Source organism: Carcharhinus amblyrhynchos, chromosome 7 (assembly GCF_965287045.1).
Source record: "Carcharhinus amblyrhynchos chromosome 7, sCarAmb.v2.hapA, whole genome shotgun sequence".
Taxonomy (NCBI): Eukaryota; Metazoa; Chordata; class Chondrichthyes; order Carcharhiniformes; family Carcharhinidae; genus Carcharhinus; species Carcharhinus amblyrhynchos.
In genome coordinates, this window is record NC_137330.1 from 9387978 (window position 1) to 9404099 (window position 16122).

The following is a 16122-nucleotide window of genomic DNA, read 5'->3' on the forward strand; positions in this document are numbered from 1 at the left end:
ATGGGAAAAGACTTTGGAAAAGGGAAAAGTCTATTGACCTCAGGCTGGTATCAGGACAAGTGCAGCCAGAAAATCCTACCCATTATGTCACTGCTTGACAAGATATACCTTTAGCAAAATGCATCGACAGGAAAAGCAAGGACAGGCCTGGTGCTCCAGATGTCAACTGATGTCATTAAAAACCAAAGAAAGAAGTCTCACACCAGGTTAAAGTCCAACAGGTTTATTTGGTAGCAAATGCCACTAGCTTTCAGGGCTCTGCCCCTTCGTCTGGTGGCTGAGAGTTCTGATCAGAGTGCGAGTCTTTATCTGCAATTTAAGACTTTGATTAGCTGTAATGTGAGTGGAGATAGCATTAAGCATAGGTTAAAGAGATGTATATGGTCTCCAGACAGGAAAGTTAGTGAGAGGTTGCAAGCTCAGGCAAGTCATGGGGGTTATAAATAGTGTGACATGAACCCAAGATACCGATTGAGGCCATCCTCGTGTGTGGAACTTGGCTACATCCTGCTTGGCACACTTGAGGACAGCCTCAACCAGGATCTTGGGTTCACGTCACACTATTTGTAACCCCCCATGACTTGCCTGGGCTTGCAATATCTCAGTTACTGTCCTGTCTGGAGACAATACACATCTCTTTAACCTATGCTTAATGCTATCTCCACTCACATTATCTGCAACTTTAAGACTTGATTAGTTGTAAAGACTCGCGTTTTAATCAGTATTCTGTAAACTGAATGAGTGTCTTTATATCCCCTGTTTGCGATCAGAACTCCTCACTCACTTGATGAAGGGGCAAAGCCCCGAAATCTAGTGGCATTTGCTACCAAATAAACCTTTGGACTTTAACCTGTTGTTGTGAGACTTCTTACTGCGTTTATTCCAGTACAATGCCAGCATCTCCACATCACTAAAAACGAAAGACATGTATTCCTAGCAAAAAAAAATGAGCAAACCCCGATACAGCTACTTCAATGATGTGCTTTGACTATATATACAACTCCTAACACTGTCAAAATGACGCCAATACAGAAAAGTACCTGAAGTAGCCATAATTCTAAGAGGCACTACAAGTAGTGTGCCACAAGCTCCTATTGGGCACTTTTTTTTCTTCTGATAACACAATGTGCTAAAATTCAGTTTTGTTGCTCATTGTGTGCTGTAACTGATCCTGCTAGTTTTCTTAGATTTGATTTATTGACATATGTTATGATAGTGAAATGTAGTTTCTTGCGCACTATACAAAGCATACTGTTCATAGAGTACTAAGGGAGAAGGAGAGGAGTGCAGAATGTAGTGTTACAGCCATAGCTAGGATATGAGAAAGATCAACCTAATACAAGAGATCCATTCAAAAATCCGATGGCAGCATGGAAGAAGCTGTTCTGAGTCAGTTGGTACGTGATCTCAGACTTTTGTATCTTTTTTCCAATGGAAGAAGGTGGAAGAGAGTATGTCTGAGGTGAGTTGTTATGTTGGCTGCTTTTCTGAGGCACAGCAGTTTGAATCACTAAGTTCGCGTCCGGTCTTTTACTGGTACTGCAGTGAGCTGTTTCCCTACTCTTTGACCATTTGTTACTGTCCTGTCAGTTATATCGAGATAGCCCCATACTCTTCTGTCAGTGATTCTGTGATTTTCCTATATCTCCTATCAGTGCAACAATGTCCCACAGTCTTCCAACAGTAATAGTGTGATTGTCCCACACACTCCCATCAGCGTTACTATGCCAGTGTCTGTGTTTTTCCAGCAGTTATGATTAGCTTTTCTACTCACCTGATATTAAGCAGTTAATTCCAGTTCAGGTGCTTACTGCAAAACAACAGAACTTTCAGTCACAGTTCTCCAGGTTGACTTTATTGTAAATTGTAACATACACTTTTATATTTTAAATACAACATTTTGTAATATACAGGGCACTTTTATTGAGACATACATTGCTTGAATGCAAATCAAAGAAACAGAACATGGACCCCACATAAAAGCAGACAGTAACTCTACATGCTGTCTCCAAACCAGAGATTTTAGAATTGCACAATACCCTTCATTCTCCTTTATGATTACTACAGTTTACGTACGGACACAAACTCCACTCTAGCCATCAGTTCCCACTGTTTTACAGCTGGCAAGATACTTCTAGGAAGCAGTTTCCACCAGCTAACCCATCCACTGCATTCATACAATGGCACGTTATCTCACTACCATAATCCTGCTGCATCTAACGGCTCAGCTAAGCAACTGAACTTTGACTCCCAAAAGGCATAGTTTTGTTTTAAACTATATCCATGTACATGATCTAAGGATTTAGTGTTCTAAGCAACATTGTCTAATCCTCTGCAGTGATAAAGAACAGTGAATAAACATAATTCATCTCTGGTGCAGGATCCACTAAATGCAGTACATCTCACAGACTGAATTCGGAACATGATATAATAACTATTTCAATGTAAACATTCAGAATGCATAATAAGTCTTTCATTATAAATATCTATACAGGGCTGTTAGATTGCATTAGAGTGAGGTGTGAATTAAGTGCTGATGTGTTACAGAACACAATACTCTTATGAAGGTGTAAATTATAAACTATGTTGTTCATTAAGATTCTTGCTGTTTAAAAAAGAAATTACAAGATACTTTGCGATGATTGATATTTCCCACACTTGCAGTTTGTGTATAAAAAAGTGTGCATTTTCCCTCTCTGAGTATATTTTAAAAAAGCCACAATTTGGACCACATTTTCCAAACCTTATGTTATTGTACCAGGTATGGTCAAGTTGAACATCATTCATCTTCAGTTGCCTGCAGCAGCACTTACATCAGAAGATAAGTTACATCTGGATTTTCCAGGTTGCTTTCAATGGCAGTACCAGCTTCCAGATTCCTTACAAATGGTGTGCGGTCCTCAGTTGCCAGTTGGCCTGGTTATTCCGTGGCAGAGCTGGGAGTTAATGGGCGTTTGCTGCAAATTTCAAGTAAAAGCTGGACAGTGAAATATTTAAAAAATATTTAGGACATGGGTGTGAGATATGGTTTAGCCCTGTGGATGCAGTGCAACAATTTGACCTTGGCACTTGCTCTGCCAGCATTATCACTCTGAGGGGAGATACTCCTCAATCCCTAGCAACTCTTTGACCAGTCTTTCACCAAACTGTACCCGAGTGTAGCGCCTGACAAGATATGCTTCTGACATCTTGTACAAGATGTATGAGTTATTGACGGTGATACTGAGTACAAACCAAAACACTTGCTGCCAGGTCTTGTTAGCTTTGTGAGATATAAAGTACCTGTGAAAAGAACAAACTCAATTACAGGAGTACATACATTGTGTTCATATGAACATTTATATACTCAAATTAATATAAGAACATAAGAAATAGGAGCACGAGTAGGCCATCTAGCCCCTCGAGCCTGCCCCGCCATTCAATAAGATCATGGCTGATCTGAAGTGGCTCAGTTCCACTTTCCCGCTTTCTCCCCATAACCCTTAATTCCCCCGTCTGTCAGAAACCTATCTACCCATGACTTAAACATATTCAGTGAGGTAGCCCTATCCATCCCCTTCATTATCTTGTAGATCTCTGTAAGATTCCCCCCTCAGACTGGGTCTGTACTCGTTGGAGTTTAGAAGGCTGTTTAGTCTCTCTTCAAAGGCTAACCCCCTCATCTCCGGTATCAGCCTAATGAACCTTCTCTGCACTCCCTCCAAGGCCACTATATCCTTCTGCAAGTGCGGCGACCAAAACTGCATTTAGTACCCCAGCTGCGGCCTCACCAGTACCCTGTACAGTTGCAGCAAGACCTCCCTACTTTTATATTCTATCCCCTTCGCTATAAAGGCCAACAGAAGTCTTCAAATCAACTTACTCAAACTGGCATGGGACTCTCTCTCCTGGTGAGCAAGATTTCTTTTTAGCTCGACAGTGAGGTATTTAAAAAATGTTTAGGACATGGCTATGAGATGTGGTTTAGCCCTATGGGCACAGTGCAACAATTTGACCTTAGCACTTGTGCTGCTGGCATTATCACTCCAAGGGGCATGAAACTGAACTGAAAACTGAACAGTCACTTCCTGTGCAGTTGTTTTGAAGAAAGGATGTGGGATGAATAACCTGTGTAGAAATTTCTTATGCATTCTTCTGTGTAAATGATTTGTGACTGACTATAATTTCCTCCTGTACATTGTTAAATTCTACAAATTGGTTTGCCACAACTGAAAGTTCAGAAAGTAATGCTAATCTTCAAGCTCAAACCTCTACAAAATGAAATACAAAACTACTTGAGGCTGCAGAATCACTTTTAATTCGGGGGGGGAGGAAATGTACTCCAGCAGCCAACCACTAAATTACTGGCATCAGATCCATTGGATAGATAATGTCATTACTGAGAAACAAAATTAGATTAATCTATAAAATTAGTGGGTGAAAACAGAGCACAGTCTAAACAAGTTACTGCTGTACGCAAGAGGCTGAGAGGTATTATCGCTAGACTATTAATCCAGAAACTCAGCTAATGTTCTGGGGACCAGGGTTCAAATCCCACCACGGCAGATGGTGGAATTTGAACGCAATAAGTCTGGAATTAAGAATCTACTGATGACCATGAAACCATTGTTGAACAAGGGCAACTACGAGTGGGCAATAAATGCTGGCCAGCCGGTGACACCCATGTGCCATGAATGAATAAAAAACAGAAACTCTTGTAATAACTTAGCCTGCCTCGTTTTTCTGAAGAATTGAGCTGTTATTGTTGTGGATGAAGGACAATACTTGCTGATTTTCTCATGAGTATCCAGAGGTGAGGTGGTCTTGGTATCAGAAGGCTCTCCTTAGCATTGGTATTGGGGAAAAAAAAAAATCAAGCTAACAGCTGCATTCATGATAGCATCTTAAACATAAAAATGCATAGAGTGCTTAAAAAACAGCCATGGAAGGAATGGGGTTGACTGACCAACACCATAACTAAAATAGGTCTCAAGGGTCTTAAGAGAACAGGTTGTTTAACAGGCAGAGTGAGTTTTGAGGGGGAATTTCAAATAGAATCATAATACTAAAAGCATAACAATCAATGATGTGAGGTAAAATGGGAGAAAGTGTAGCACTGTTTACAATATAGATATCTGAGGAGGGATTGCACATGCAAGAATTTAAACACAAGGTTGAGAATTTTTTTATTCATTCAAGGAATGTAGCTCTCATTGCCCATCCCTGTTGACCTTGAGAAGATGGTGGTGAGCTGCCTTCTTGAATACAGCAGTTCATGTGGTGTAGGTACACCCACAGTGCTGTTAGGGAGTTTTGGGTTTTTGACCCAGTGACAATGAAGAAACAGCCATATATTTCCAACTCAGGATGGTGAGTGGCTCAGAATTTCCAGGTGGTGGTGTTCCCATGTATCTGCTGCCTTTGTCCTTCCAGATATCAGAGGTCATGGCTTTGGGAGGTGTTATCTAAGGAGCCTTGGTGAGTTCCTGCAGTGCAGCTTGTAGATGATAACACTGCTCCTACAGTGTCAGTGATGGTGAGAGTGAATGTTTATGTAAAATGTGCCAATCAAGCAACTGCTTTGTCCTGGAAGGTATTGAGCTTCCTGAATGTTGTTGGAGCTGCACCCCTCCAGGCAAGTGGGAGAGTATTCTATCACATTCCTGACATGTGCCTTGTAGATGGTGGAGAGGCTTTGTGGAGTCAGGTAAGTTATTCACTACATGATTCCTAGCCTTTGACCCGCTCTTATAACCACACTATCTATATGATTAGTCCTGTTCAGTTTCTGGTCAATGCCAACCCCCAGGATGTTGACAGTGGGGGAATTCAGCGATGGTAATGCCACTGAATGTCATAGGGCAATGGTTAGATTTGCTCTTGTTATATGTGATCAGTGTCTAGCACTTGTGGTGTGAATGTTACCCACCACTGGCCAGCCCAAGCCTGAATATTCTTCTGGTCTTGTTGCATTTGTAAGAAGTCTCACAACACCAGGTTAAAATCCAACAGGTTTATTTGTAGCAAACGCCACTACCTTTCGAAACTGGCTGTTTCTTCATCAGACAAGTGGGAGTTCTATTCGCAAACAGGGCATATAAAGACACAAACTCAATTTACATGAATAATGATTGGAATGCGAGTCTTTACAGCTAATCAAGTCTTAAAGGTACAGACAATGTGAGTGGAGAGAGGGTTAAGCACAGATTAAAGAGATGTGTATAGTTTCCAGACAGGGAAATTAGTGAGATTTTGCAAGTCCAGGCAAGTTGTGGACATGAACCCAAGATCCCGGTTGAGGCCATTCTCATGTGCACAGAACTTGGCTATCAGTCTCTGCTCAGTGACTGTGTTGTCGTGTCACGACACACAACATTCTCAGAGATGACTGAGCTCCAACAACCACAACCATCTTCCTTTGTACTTCGTATAACTCCAATTTTCTGTCTAGAAACAATAGACATCTTTTTAACCTGTGCTTAATGCTCTCTCCACTCACATTGTCTGTACCTTTAAGATTAGCTGTAAAGACTCACATTCCAATCGTTATTCACGTAAATTGAGTTTGTGTCTTTATGCCCTGTTTGTGATCAGAACTCCCACCCATTTGATGAAGGAACAGCCAGTTCCAAAAGCTAGTGGCATTTGCTACAAATAAACCTGTTCGACTTTAATCTGGTGTTGAGAGACTTTTTACTGTGTTTATCCCAGTCCAACACCAGCATCTCCACATCTTGTTGCATTTGGACATGGACTACTTCAAAAGATGTTGCAATTGGAGCAATCATCAGTGAAGATCCCCTCTTCTGACCTTATGACGGAGGGAAAGTCATTGATGAAGCACCCGAAGATGGTTAGGCCTAGGACACTACCCTGAAGGACTCCTGCAATGATATTTTCACTGAGATGACTGGCCTCCAACAACCACATCCATCTTCCTTTGTACTTGGTATGACTCTAACCAGCAGTGAGTTTTCCTGATTCCTATTGACTTCAGCTTTGCTAGGATGCTTTGATGGCAAATGTGACCTTAATATTAAGGGCAGTCACTTGCACCTCACCTGTGGCGTTCAGCTCTTTTGTCCATGTTTAAGCCAAGACTGTAATGAGGTCAGGAGTTGAGTAACCCTGGTGCAACCCAAACTGAGCATTAGTGAGAAGGTTACTGCTAATTAAGTGCCATTCAATCGCGCTGTTGATGACCCCTTCCATCAATTTACTGGCGACTGAGTAGACTGACGGGTAGTAATTGGCTGGGTTGGATTTATCCGGTTACTTGTGTACAGGACTTAACTGGGCAATTTTCCACATTGCTGGCAACATCCTTGTAGCTGTAAGAGAACTGATTGGCCAAGGGGGCAGTAAGCTCTGGGGCACAAGTCTTCAGGATTATTACTGGAATATTGTCAGGGTCCATATCCTTTACAATACCCAGTGCTTTCACTTCTTGATATCACATGAGATGAATCATATTGGCTGAAGGCTGGGATCTGTGTTGCTGGACACCTCTGGCAGAGGTTGAGATGGATCATCCCCTTGTCCTTCTGACTGAAAAGTGTCACAAATGCTTCAGCCTTGTCTTTTGCACTGTGTGCTAAGCTGCCCCATCATTGAGGATTGGAATATTTGTGGAGTCTCCTCCTCCAGGGCGTTGTTTAAATCAGTGATAGTAATGCTATCGGATGTCAAGGGGTAATGGTTAAATTTTTGTTTGTTGGTTACAAGATGCTTTGGAGCATCCAGTAACCGCAAATGGCTCTGTAGAAATGCAATTCATGTTTTTGGCATCTCCTGGCTTTGGTATAATTGCTATATTGTTTGTTCACATTTGTATCACTTTTTTAAAAACGGTGCTAAAACCAAAAATCCTGCCAAACTACTGCCGACACAAATGAGAAAAGGCTCCATAAAAAAAGGTCCTATCCTTGGCAATAAACAGAATGTGCTATCACAAGTACTTATTTAAGTCAGATTGGTTCCTTCTGATTACAGTGCTCAATTCAGCTCCTTCATTCTGACACAATCATTTATCTGAAAAATCAGGAACTAGAAGCTAGGAGAAATAGATTTGAGAATTGGGGACCGGAGAACTGAAGGCAGGGAGGAAAGTTAATAGTTCTGAAAATTTCAATTGCACCACATTGAGCCAACAACACTGTAATTTCCAAGACAAGTTATTTTCCAGCTGTGATCATCACTGACAACATCTGATTAGCATAACTATCAGGACAATAAACAGAGCATCAAGACTGAAACCTTTGGAATCAGATGTGATTTTGCAGAAGAAAGCAAAGACTTGATAACAATTCACCAGAAAAAGCATGGAACAGGAAGCTGCCCTCTCAGGAGATGGAAACATTAACTTCTTTAGATTCTGGTTGCTGGATGAATGGAGGAAGATACAAAACAAAAATATTTGAGGGCGTTATCTTCAAAAATTCTCATTATATCAACCTCTGAATCTTTGTTAATTGGGAAAAATCACATTGCGCCTTCCATGTTTAATTTTGGTTCTTTGTAAATTGTCCAGCTATATTCCCAAATTATCCTTCAAGAATTTGAGTGTATGAGATCAAACTAATACCCTACACTGCAAATGCTGGAAATTGGAAATTAAAACAGAAAATGCTGGAAAATCTCAGCAGGTCTGGCAGCATCTGAGAGATATACAATTAATGTTTAAAGATCCAAATGATCCTTCTACACAACTGTAGGTCCCATATTTTATTTGCTTCTTGCTGTGTTTTGCACTCTTCATGATAAGGCTCGAAGGGCTAGATGGCCTACTCCTGCTCCTATTTCTTATGTTCTTATGTTCTAATGCTAATGTCTTGAGGTCTCACATAAAGTAACCTATTACATAGAATTATTCTGGAGCCAAGAGTAGGTAAATATGTTTTAAACCATAATTTTTAGAACCTGCAGTCACATTTGATGCAGGTTCTTAGAGAAGTATTACAGATTTCGAAGCTAGCAGATAAACATTGCAGTATTCCTGTGTGAACTCACTTGCTATATTTATCATCATATTTGCAGATATAGCCAAGATGAGCAGCAAAAGCCTCGACTGCTAAAGGACAGCGAATCTCTCCACTCTTCCTTCGAATTATGACACCTGTTAGAATAAAAAATATTTGATAATGCTAAGAAAGTAATTATTTACTGCAACTGTTAACATTTCCAGCTAATCATGATACGAACAACTGAGGATTTAATAGGTTTGGAAAACTGACGTGTAGTCTTGAAAATGCGATTATCTGCTCATTGCACAAACAATGTCTTTGCTTTTGATTTGAAAAGCAGCACAAGTTGCAAGAAGCTTCTCCTCCACAGACTTCACTCAGGAGACACATCTAAAGTGAGCAGTCTTATTCAAAGAGCTAGCAAGGGAGCTTGTAGGCTGGAGAGAAAAATGTAGGTTACAGGAACTGGAATTTCAATTACCGTCCTAGATTCTCATCTCTCGTAAGAGGATTGTAGTAAAGAGCCACCCAATTAAACTTGCCCTGTAGTCCTTTCATTCAGAGCCAAAGTTCCACTACACACTTGAGATTGACTAGCCAGGGAGCTTCTCCTCACTACTGTCTAACTATTTCCACCTTTGGCTGCTCTAACGCTTAGTGCTTCTGAACTTTGATCCTCTCCAAAATCACTGCAATCATTTAATACGAGCTTTTCTTTGTGATACTGTTTGGCATACTCTGCCAATAGTATGGGTTGCTACCTTAGCATTTTTTCACCAAGATTCAGGTTTAGTTTTTTTTAATATTAACTTATCCTTCATTCTGACAAGGCTGGTCTTTGTTATCCCAATTCTCCTTCGGATCTCAGAATCACATCTCCCTCACTCACGATACGCACAAGGTATGTGAATCTTTTCACTTGCTCCTGCACTTGTCCATTTACTTCAGTTTTCACTTTCGGAGTTAGAACAAAGAAAATTGCAGCACAGGAAAAGACTCTTTGGTCCTCCAAGCCTGCACCAACCATGCTTCATATCTGAACAAAAACCCTTATCCTTCCGGGGACCATATCACTGTATCTCCATCCGATTCATGTATTTGTCCAGATGCCACTTAAAAGTCAGGTGGTTTTTATTCTGGGGTTAGGTCTCTGCTCATCACCATTATCCTGATCTTCCTCACATTCATTCCTAATCCATGTTCTTCACTCCTTGCTTTCCCTTTGTTTACAGTTTACTGCAGCCTTTCTTCTGACTTTGCACTCAGTGTAGTGCCATCTGCTCATCTCATTTCAACCCAGCAATGCTATGACTCGTAGATCTTCTATGCCTTTGAAGACAGCTTCAGCGAAAAGTCAGAAACCTACTGTGGAGATAGCACATCCCTGTTGTACACCACCTTTGAGTTGGAAGATCTTTGACAAACTGCTATCAAGTCTCATCACTGCTGGTTAAGATTCTGGGTTATCCTCGTCTCATTTCCAACACTAGTTTGTCTTGGCTTTCTATCTATAAAATTTCTCATCCACGTGCTGCCCCCCCCCCCCCCCCCCAGTGACATCACCTCAGAAGTGTTAATTTTCCACATGCAGGCTGGTGACGCCCAACTCTATTCCACCATCTCTCTTGGCACCTTGACTGTTGCTAAATTACCAGCCTGCTGATCTTACATCCAGTACTGAATAACTGAAATGTCACCAAAGAAATACTGGGGCTGAGGTGAGTGAAGTTGAACGACATTAAAAGGTGGAAGTAGGTTTAAGTTTATTTATTAGTGTCACAAGTAGGCTTACATTAACACAGCAATGAAGTTATTGTGAAAATTCCCCAGTCGCCACACTCCAACACCTATTCAGATGCACTGAGGGAGAATTTACCATGGGCAATGAACCTAACCAGCATGTCTTTCCGACTGTGGGAAAAAACTGGAGCATCCGGATGAAACCCACAAAGACACAGGGAAAACGTGCAGACTCTGTACAGACTGTGACACAAGGTGGGAATTGAATCCAGGTCCCTGGCTTTGTTAGTGATAGTGCATATATGAGGACAGAAGCTTAACTTATGATTAAATGTCACACAAAGATTGATTTGATCTCAGGTTATCGCCAGGGAAAGGGATGGAATTGGCAGTTAGGGAACAGAGTTTTGGACAGTGACTAAAAACCATAATTAAACCCTTATACTATTCTTCTAAATATGCTAAGTTGTATTAGTTACAAATCCTAAAGTATCTGGAGCATGGGTGACATCAAGTGTGCCACGAAAATAATCCAGAGCTCTGGTCATTAGTGCTATAACAGTAAGAAGTCTCACAACACCAGGTTAAAGTCCAACAGGTAGCACAAGCCGCCACTACCTTTTGGAGTGCTGCCCCTTCATCAGTTAAGTATGAGTTCTGTTCACAAACAGTGCATATAAAGACACAAACTCAATTTACAAAATAATGGTTGGAGTGTGAGTCTTTACAGGTAATCGAGTTTTAAAAGTACAGACAACGTGGGCGGAGAGATGGTTAAGCACAGGTTAAAGAGATGTGTATTGTCTTCAGACAGGACAGTTAGTGAAATTTTGCAAGCCCAGGCAGATTGAGGGGTTTAAGATAATGTGACATGAACCCAAGATCCTGGTCGAGACTGTCCTTATGTGTACGGAACTTGGTTATCAGTCTCTGCTCAGCGACTCTGAGTTATCGTGTGTGGTGAAGGCTGTCTTGGACAATGCTTACCTGAAGATCAGAATGCCCGTGACCGCTGAAGTGGTCCCCAACAGGAAGAGAACACTCTTGCCTGATGATTGTTGAGCGGTGTTCATTCATTCATTGTCGTAGCATCTGCATGGTCTCCCCAGTGCACCATGCCTCGGGGCATTCCTTCCTGCAGCGTATCAGATAGAATACATTGGCGGAGTTGCAAGTATATGTACTGTGTACCTGGTACATGGTGTTCTCATGGGTGATGATGGCATCCATGTTGATAATCCGGCAAGTCTTGTAGAGGTTGCTGTGGCATGATTGTGTGGTGTTGTGGTCACTGTTTTCCTGAAGGCTGGGTAGTTTGCTGCAGGCAATGGCCTGTTTGAGGTTGTGTGGTTGTTTGAAGGCAAGAAGTGGGGGTGTGGCGATAGCCTTGGCGAGATGTATGTCTTCATCAATGACATGTTGAAGGTGCCGGAGAAGATGTCATAGCTTCTCTGCTCCAGGGAAGTACTGGACGACGAAGGGTACTCTGTCCACCACGTCCCGTGTTTGTCTTCTAAGGAGGTTGGTGTGGTTTTTCGCTGTGGTGCATTAGAACTATCGATCAATGAGTCAAGTGCCATGTTCTGATCATCTGAAAGTGTCTGAGCAGATCCTGTGTATACGGAGGGCTTGTCCATAGGGGACGGCTTCTTTAACACGTTTAGGGTGGAAGCTGGAGAAGTGGAGCACCATGAGGTTATCCATGGGCTTGCAATACAGCAAAGTGCTGAGATGACTGACCTTGATAGAGATGCATGTCCAAGAACGCAACCAATTCTGGAGAATAGTCCATGTAAAGTCTGATGGGTGGGATGGAACTTGTTGATGTCATTATATAGTTGTTTCAGTGATTGTTCGCTATGAGTCCAAGGGAAGAAAATGTCATTGCTGTATCTGGTGTATAGCATTGGTTGAAAATCGTGTGCAGTGAATTGGCCTTGTTCGAACCTGTGCATGAAGATGTTGGCATACTGAGGTGCAAATTTGGTCCCCACGGCTTTTACCTGTGTCTGGATGAAGAACTGCTTGTTGAAAGGTGAAGACATTCTGGTCCAGGATGAAGTGGATGAGTTGTCACCTCTTCACCGCACAGGACCTTCAACTGATGCTATACACTAAATACATCAATGACATTTCCTTCCTTTTGGATTCATGGTGAACAATCACTTAAATAACTATGTGATGACATCAACAAGTTCCATCCCACCATCAGACTCACCATGGACTACTCTCCGGAATCGGTTGCATTCTTCGACATACACACATTTCCATCAAGGATGGTCACCCCAAGCACTTCACTGTACCACAAATCCACATATAACTTCATGGTGTTCTGCTTCTCCAGCTTCCACCCTAAACATGTTAAAGAAGCCATCCCCTATGGACAAGCCCTCTGTATACACAGGATCTGTTCAGATGAGGAGGATTGCAACAGACACCTCCAGATGCTGAAAGATGCCCTCATAAGAACAGAATATAGCGCTCGACTCATCGATCGACAGTTCCAGCACACCACAGTGACAAACCAAACCAACCTCCTCAGAAGACAAACACGGGACATGGCGGACAGAGTACCCTTTGTCGTCCAGTACTTCCCCAGAGCAGAGAAGTTACGACATCTTCTCCAAAGCCTTCAACATGTCATTGATGAAAACAAACATCTCACCAAGGCCATCCTCAAACACACCATTGTCAGCCTTCAGGAGAACAGTGACCACGACACTACACAACCCTGCCATAGCAACCTCTGCAAGTGCTGGATCATCAACATAAATGCCATAATCTCAAGTGAGAACACCATCCACCAGGTACACAGCACATACACTTGCAATTCGGCTAACGTCGTCTACCTGATACATTGCAGGAAAGGATGTCCCAAGGCATGGTACATTGGCGAGACCATGCAGACAAAACGACAACTGATGAAATGAACACCGCTTGACAATCACCAGGCAAGACTGTTCTCTTCCTGTTGAGGAATACTTCAGTGGTCACAGGTATTCAGCTTCTGATTTTCAGGTAAGCATTTTCCAAGGCGGCCTTCACGACACACGACAACGCAGAGTCTCTGAGCACACTGATAGCCAAGTTCTGCACACGAGGACGGCCTCAACTGGGATTTTGGGTTCATGTCACACTATCCGTAACCCCCATGGCTTGCCTGGGCTTGCAAAATCTCACTAACTGTCCTGTCTGGAAACAATACACATCTCTTTAACCTGTGCTTAACCCTCTCTCCACCTACGTTGTCTGTACCTTTAAGACTTGATTAGCTGTAAAGACGTGCATTCCAACCATTATTTTGTAAATTGGGTTTGTGTCTTTATATGTCCTGTTTGTGAACAGAACTCCCACTGACCTGATGAAGGGGCAGTGCTCCAAAAGCTAATGGCTTGTGCTAACAAATAAACCTGTTGGACTTTAACCTGGTGTTGTGAGACTTCTTACTGTGTTTACCCCAGTCTAATGCTGGCATCTCCACATCATTAATGTTATAACCAGCTCCTTTGGCTTCCTTTTTAAAATGAGTTTCTCTTTATAGTTATAAAACATTCACTCCAAGAAGTCACAGTTAGTGGGAGGAAAACATCAGTCATGACCAGCGAATCTAAAAATAGTACAAGTAAGGAGTCCAATTCATTTTGAATGTCTCTGGTGAAATGGGTTATAAATGTTTTAAGAGTACTTGCCTTCTTTAAAAGGAGAGTAAGCATTTGTGAGGAAGTAGAACTGTCCTTTGTTGGACCAGCTGATAAGGGACATGTTCCCTTTCATTCTCACCCTGTACTGGCCCCGAACCTGTGGAATATCAGGGTTAACTAGCATTGACTGTGGCAGCCCCGTACAGTCACTCTTCCTGGAACTCAGAAGTCCACAACAATAAATTCCTGGGAGAAACAAAATATTTCTAAATTAAATGATCCACACGGTTATTGAAAATATCTATTGGGAAGGTACATACTACTCAATAAAATCCTAAAGTACTGACCAAGCTGCCACAAATGACAATGTTGATATTTTATGAATATAACTGCAAATGTCTATGGATGGTCACCTAATAAAAACATGTCCATTGTACTAAAAATGGATGAAATGAGAATGATCATGCAGGAAATAAAGCAAAGTACAAAAACAGAACATCAAAGAATGGCAGAAAAAACATGCTGTGTCTGAAAAATAATGATATTTCTGTAAAACAATGAACTTGGGGACCCAATCTAAGGATCTGGAGGGGAAAATATTCAAAATTATGGCTGATCCATCTATTCTACACACATTGGGAAATTAAGGGGAAATCCAGCATCGCAAATCCGCGTAACCTGCACATCTTTGGAGTGTGGGAGGAAACCAGAGCACCCAATGGAAACCCACGCCAACATGGGGAGAATGTGCAGCTCCACACAGTCACCCAAGGTGAAATTGAACCTGGGTCACTGGCACTGAGAGGCCTCATGGTGGCACTGTGCCACCATGCTGGCATATAGAACATAGAACATTACAGCGCAGAACAGGCCCTTTGGCCCACGATGTTGCGCCGACCAGTTTTTTTAAAAAAAACACTGACCCACTAATCTAAACCAATCCCTTTTCGTCCATAAACCTATCCACAGATCTCTTAAACGCCCTCAAACTAGACGCATTTACAACTGCAGCAGGCAGGGCATTCCAGTCCCTCACCACCCTCTGGGTAAAGAACCAACCCCTGACATCCGTCCTATAACTACCCCCCCTTAATTTAAAGCCATGCCCCCTCGTGCTAGCTTTCTCCATCCGAGGAAAAAGGCTATCACTATCCACCCTATCTAAACCTCTAATCATCTTATACGTTTCAATAAGATCCCCTCTTAGCCTCCTTCTTTCCAGCGAAAACAACCCCAAATCCCTCAGTCTCTCCTCATAGGACCTCCCCTCCATACCAGGCAACATCCTGGTAAACCTCCTCTGCACCCTCTCCAAAGCCTCCACGTCCTTCCTGTAATGTGGGGACCAGAACTGCACACAGTACTCCAAGTGCGGCCGCACCAGAGTTGTGTACAGTTGCAACATGACGCTGCGACTCCTAAATTCAATCCCCCTACCAATAAGCGCCAAGACACCGTATGCCTTCTTAACAACCTTATCTACTTGATTCCCAACTTTCAGGGATCTATGTACACATACACCTAGATCCCTCTGCTCCTCCACACTATTCAAAGTCCTCCCGTTAGCCCTATACTCAACACATCTGTTACTCCCACCGAAATGAATTACCTCACACTTCTCCGCATTAAACTCCATCCGCCACCTCGCGGCCCAGCTCTGCAACCTGTCTAAGTCACCCTTCCTCACAATCTACCACACCTCCGACTTTGGTATCATCAGCAAACTTACTAATCCACCCAACTATACCCTCATCCAGATCATTAATAAAAATTACAAACAGCAGTGGCCCCAAAACAGA

General features: G+C 42.3%; 1 protein-coding gene across 1 annotated transcript in view; it reads right to left on the minus strand.

The window, feature by feature from the left end:
* Positions 1-1833: 1833 nt before the first annotated feature.
* The window catches only part of pgbd5 (piggyBac transposable element derived 5), a 70020-nt gene continuing 55731 nt past the window's right edge, over positions 1834-16122 (minus strand). The window contains exons 5-7 of the mRNA XM_080191922.1: positions 14372-14569; positions 8989-9094; positions 1834-3282 (exon numbers count right to left, since the gene is read on the minus strand). Of these exons, the coding sequence (XP_080048048.1) occupies positions 3087-3282; positions 8989-9094; positions 14372-14569 (500 nt within the window). The 3' untranslated portion in view covers positions 1834-3086. The remainder of the gene's footprint in view (positions 3283-8988; positions 9095-14371; positions 14570-16122) is intronic.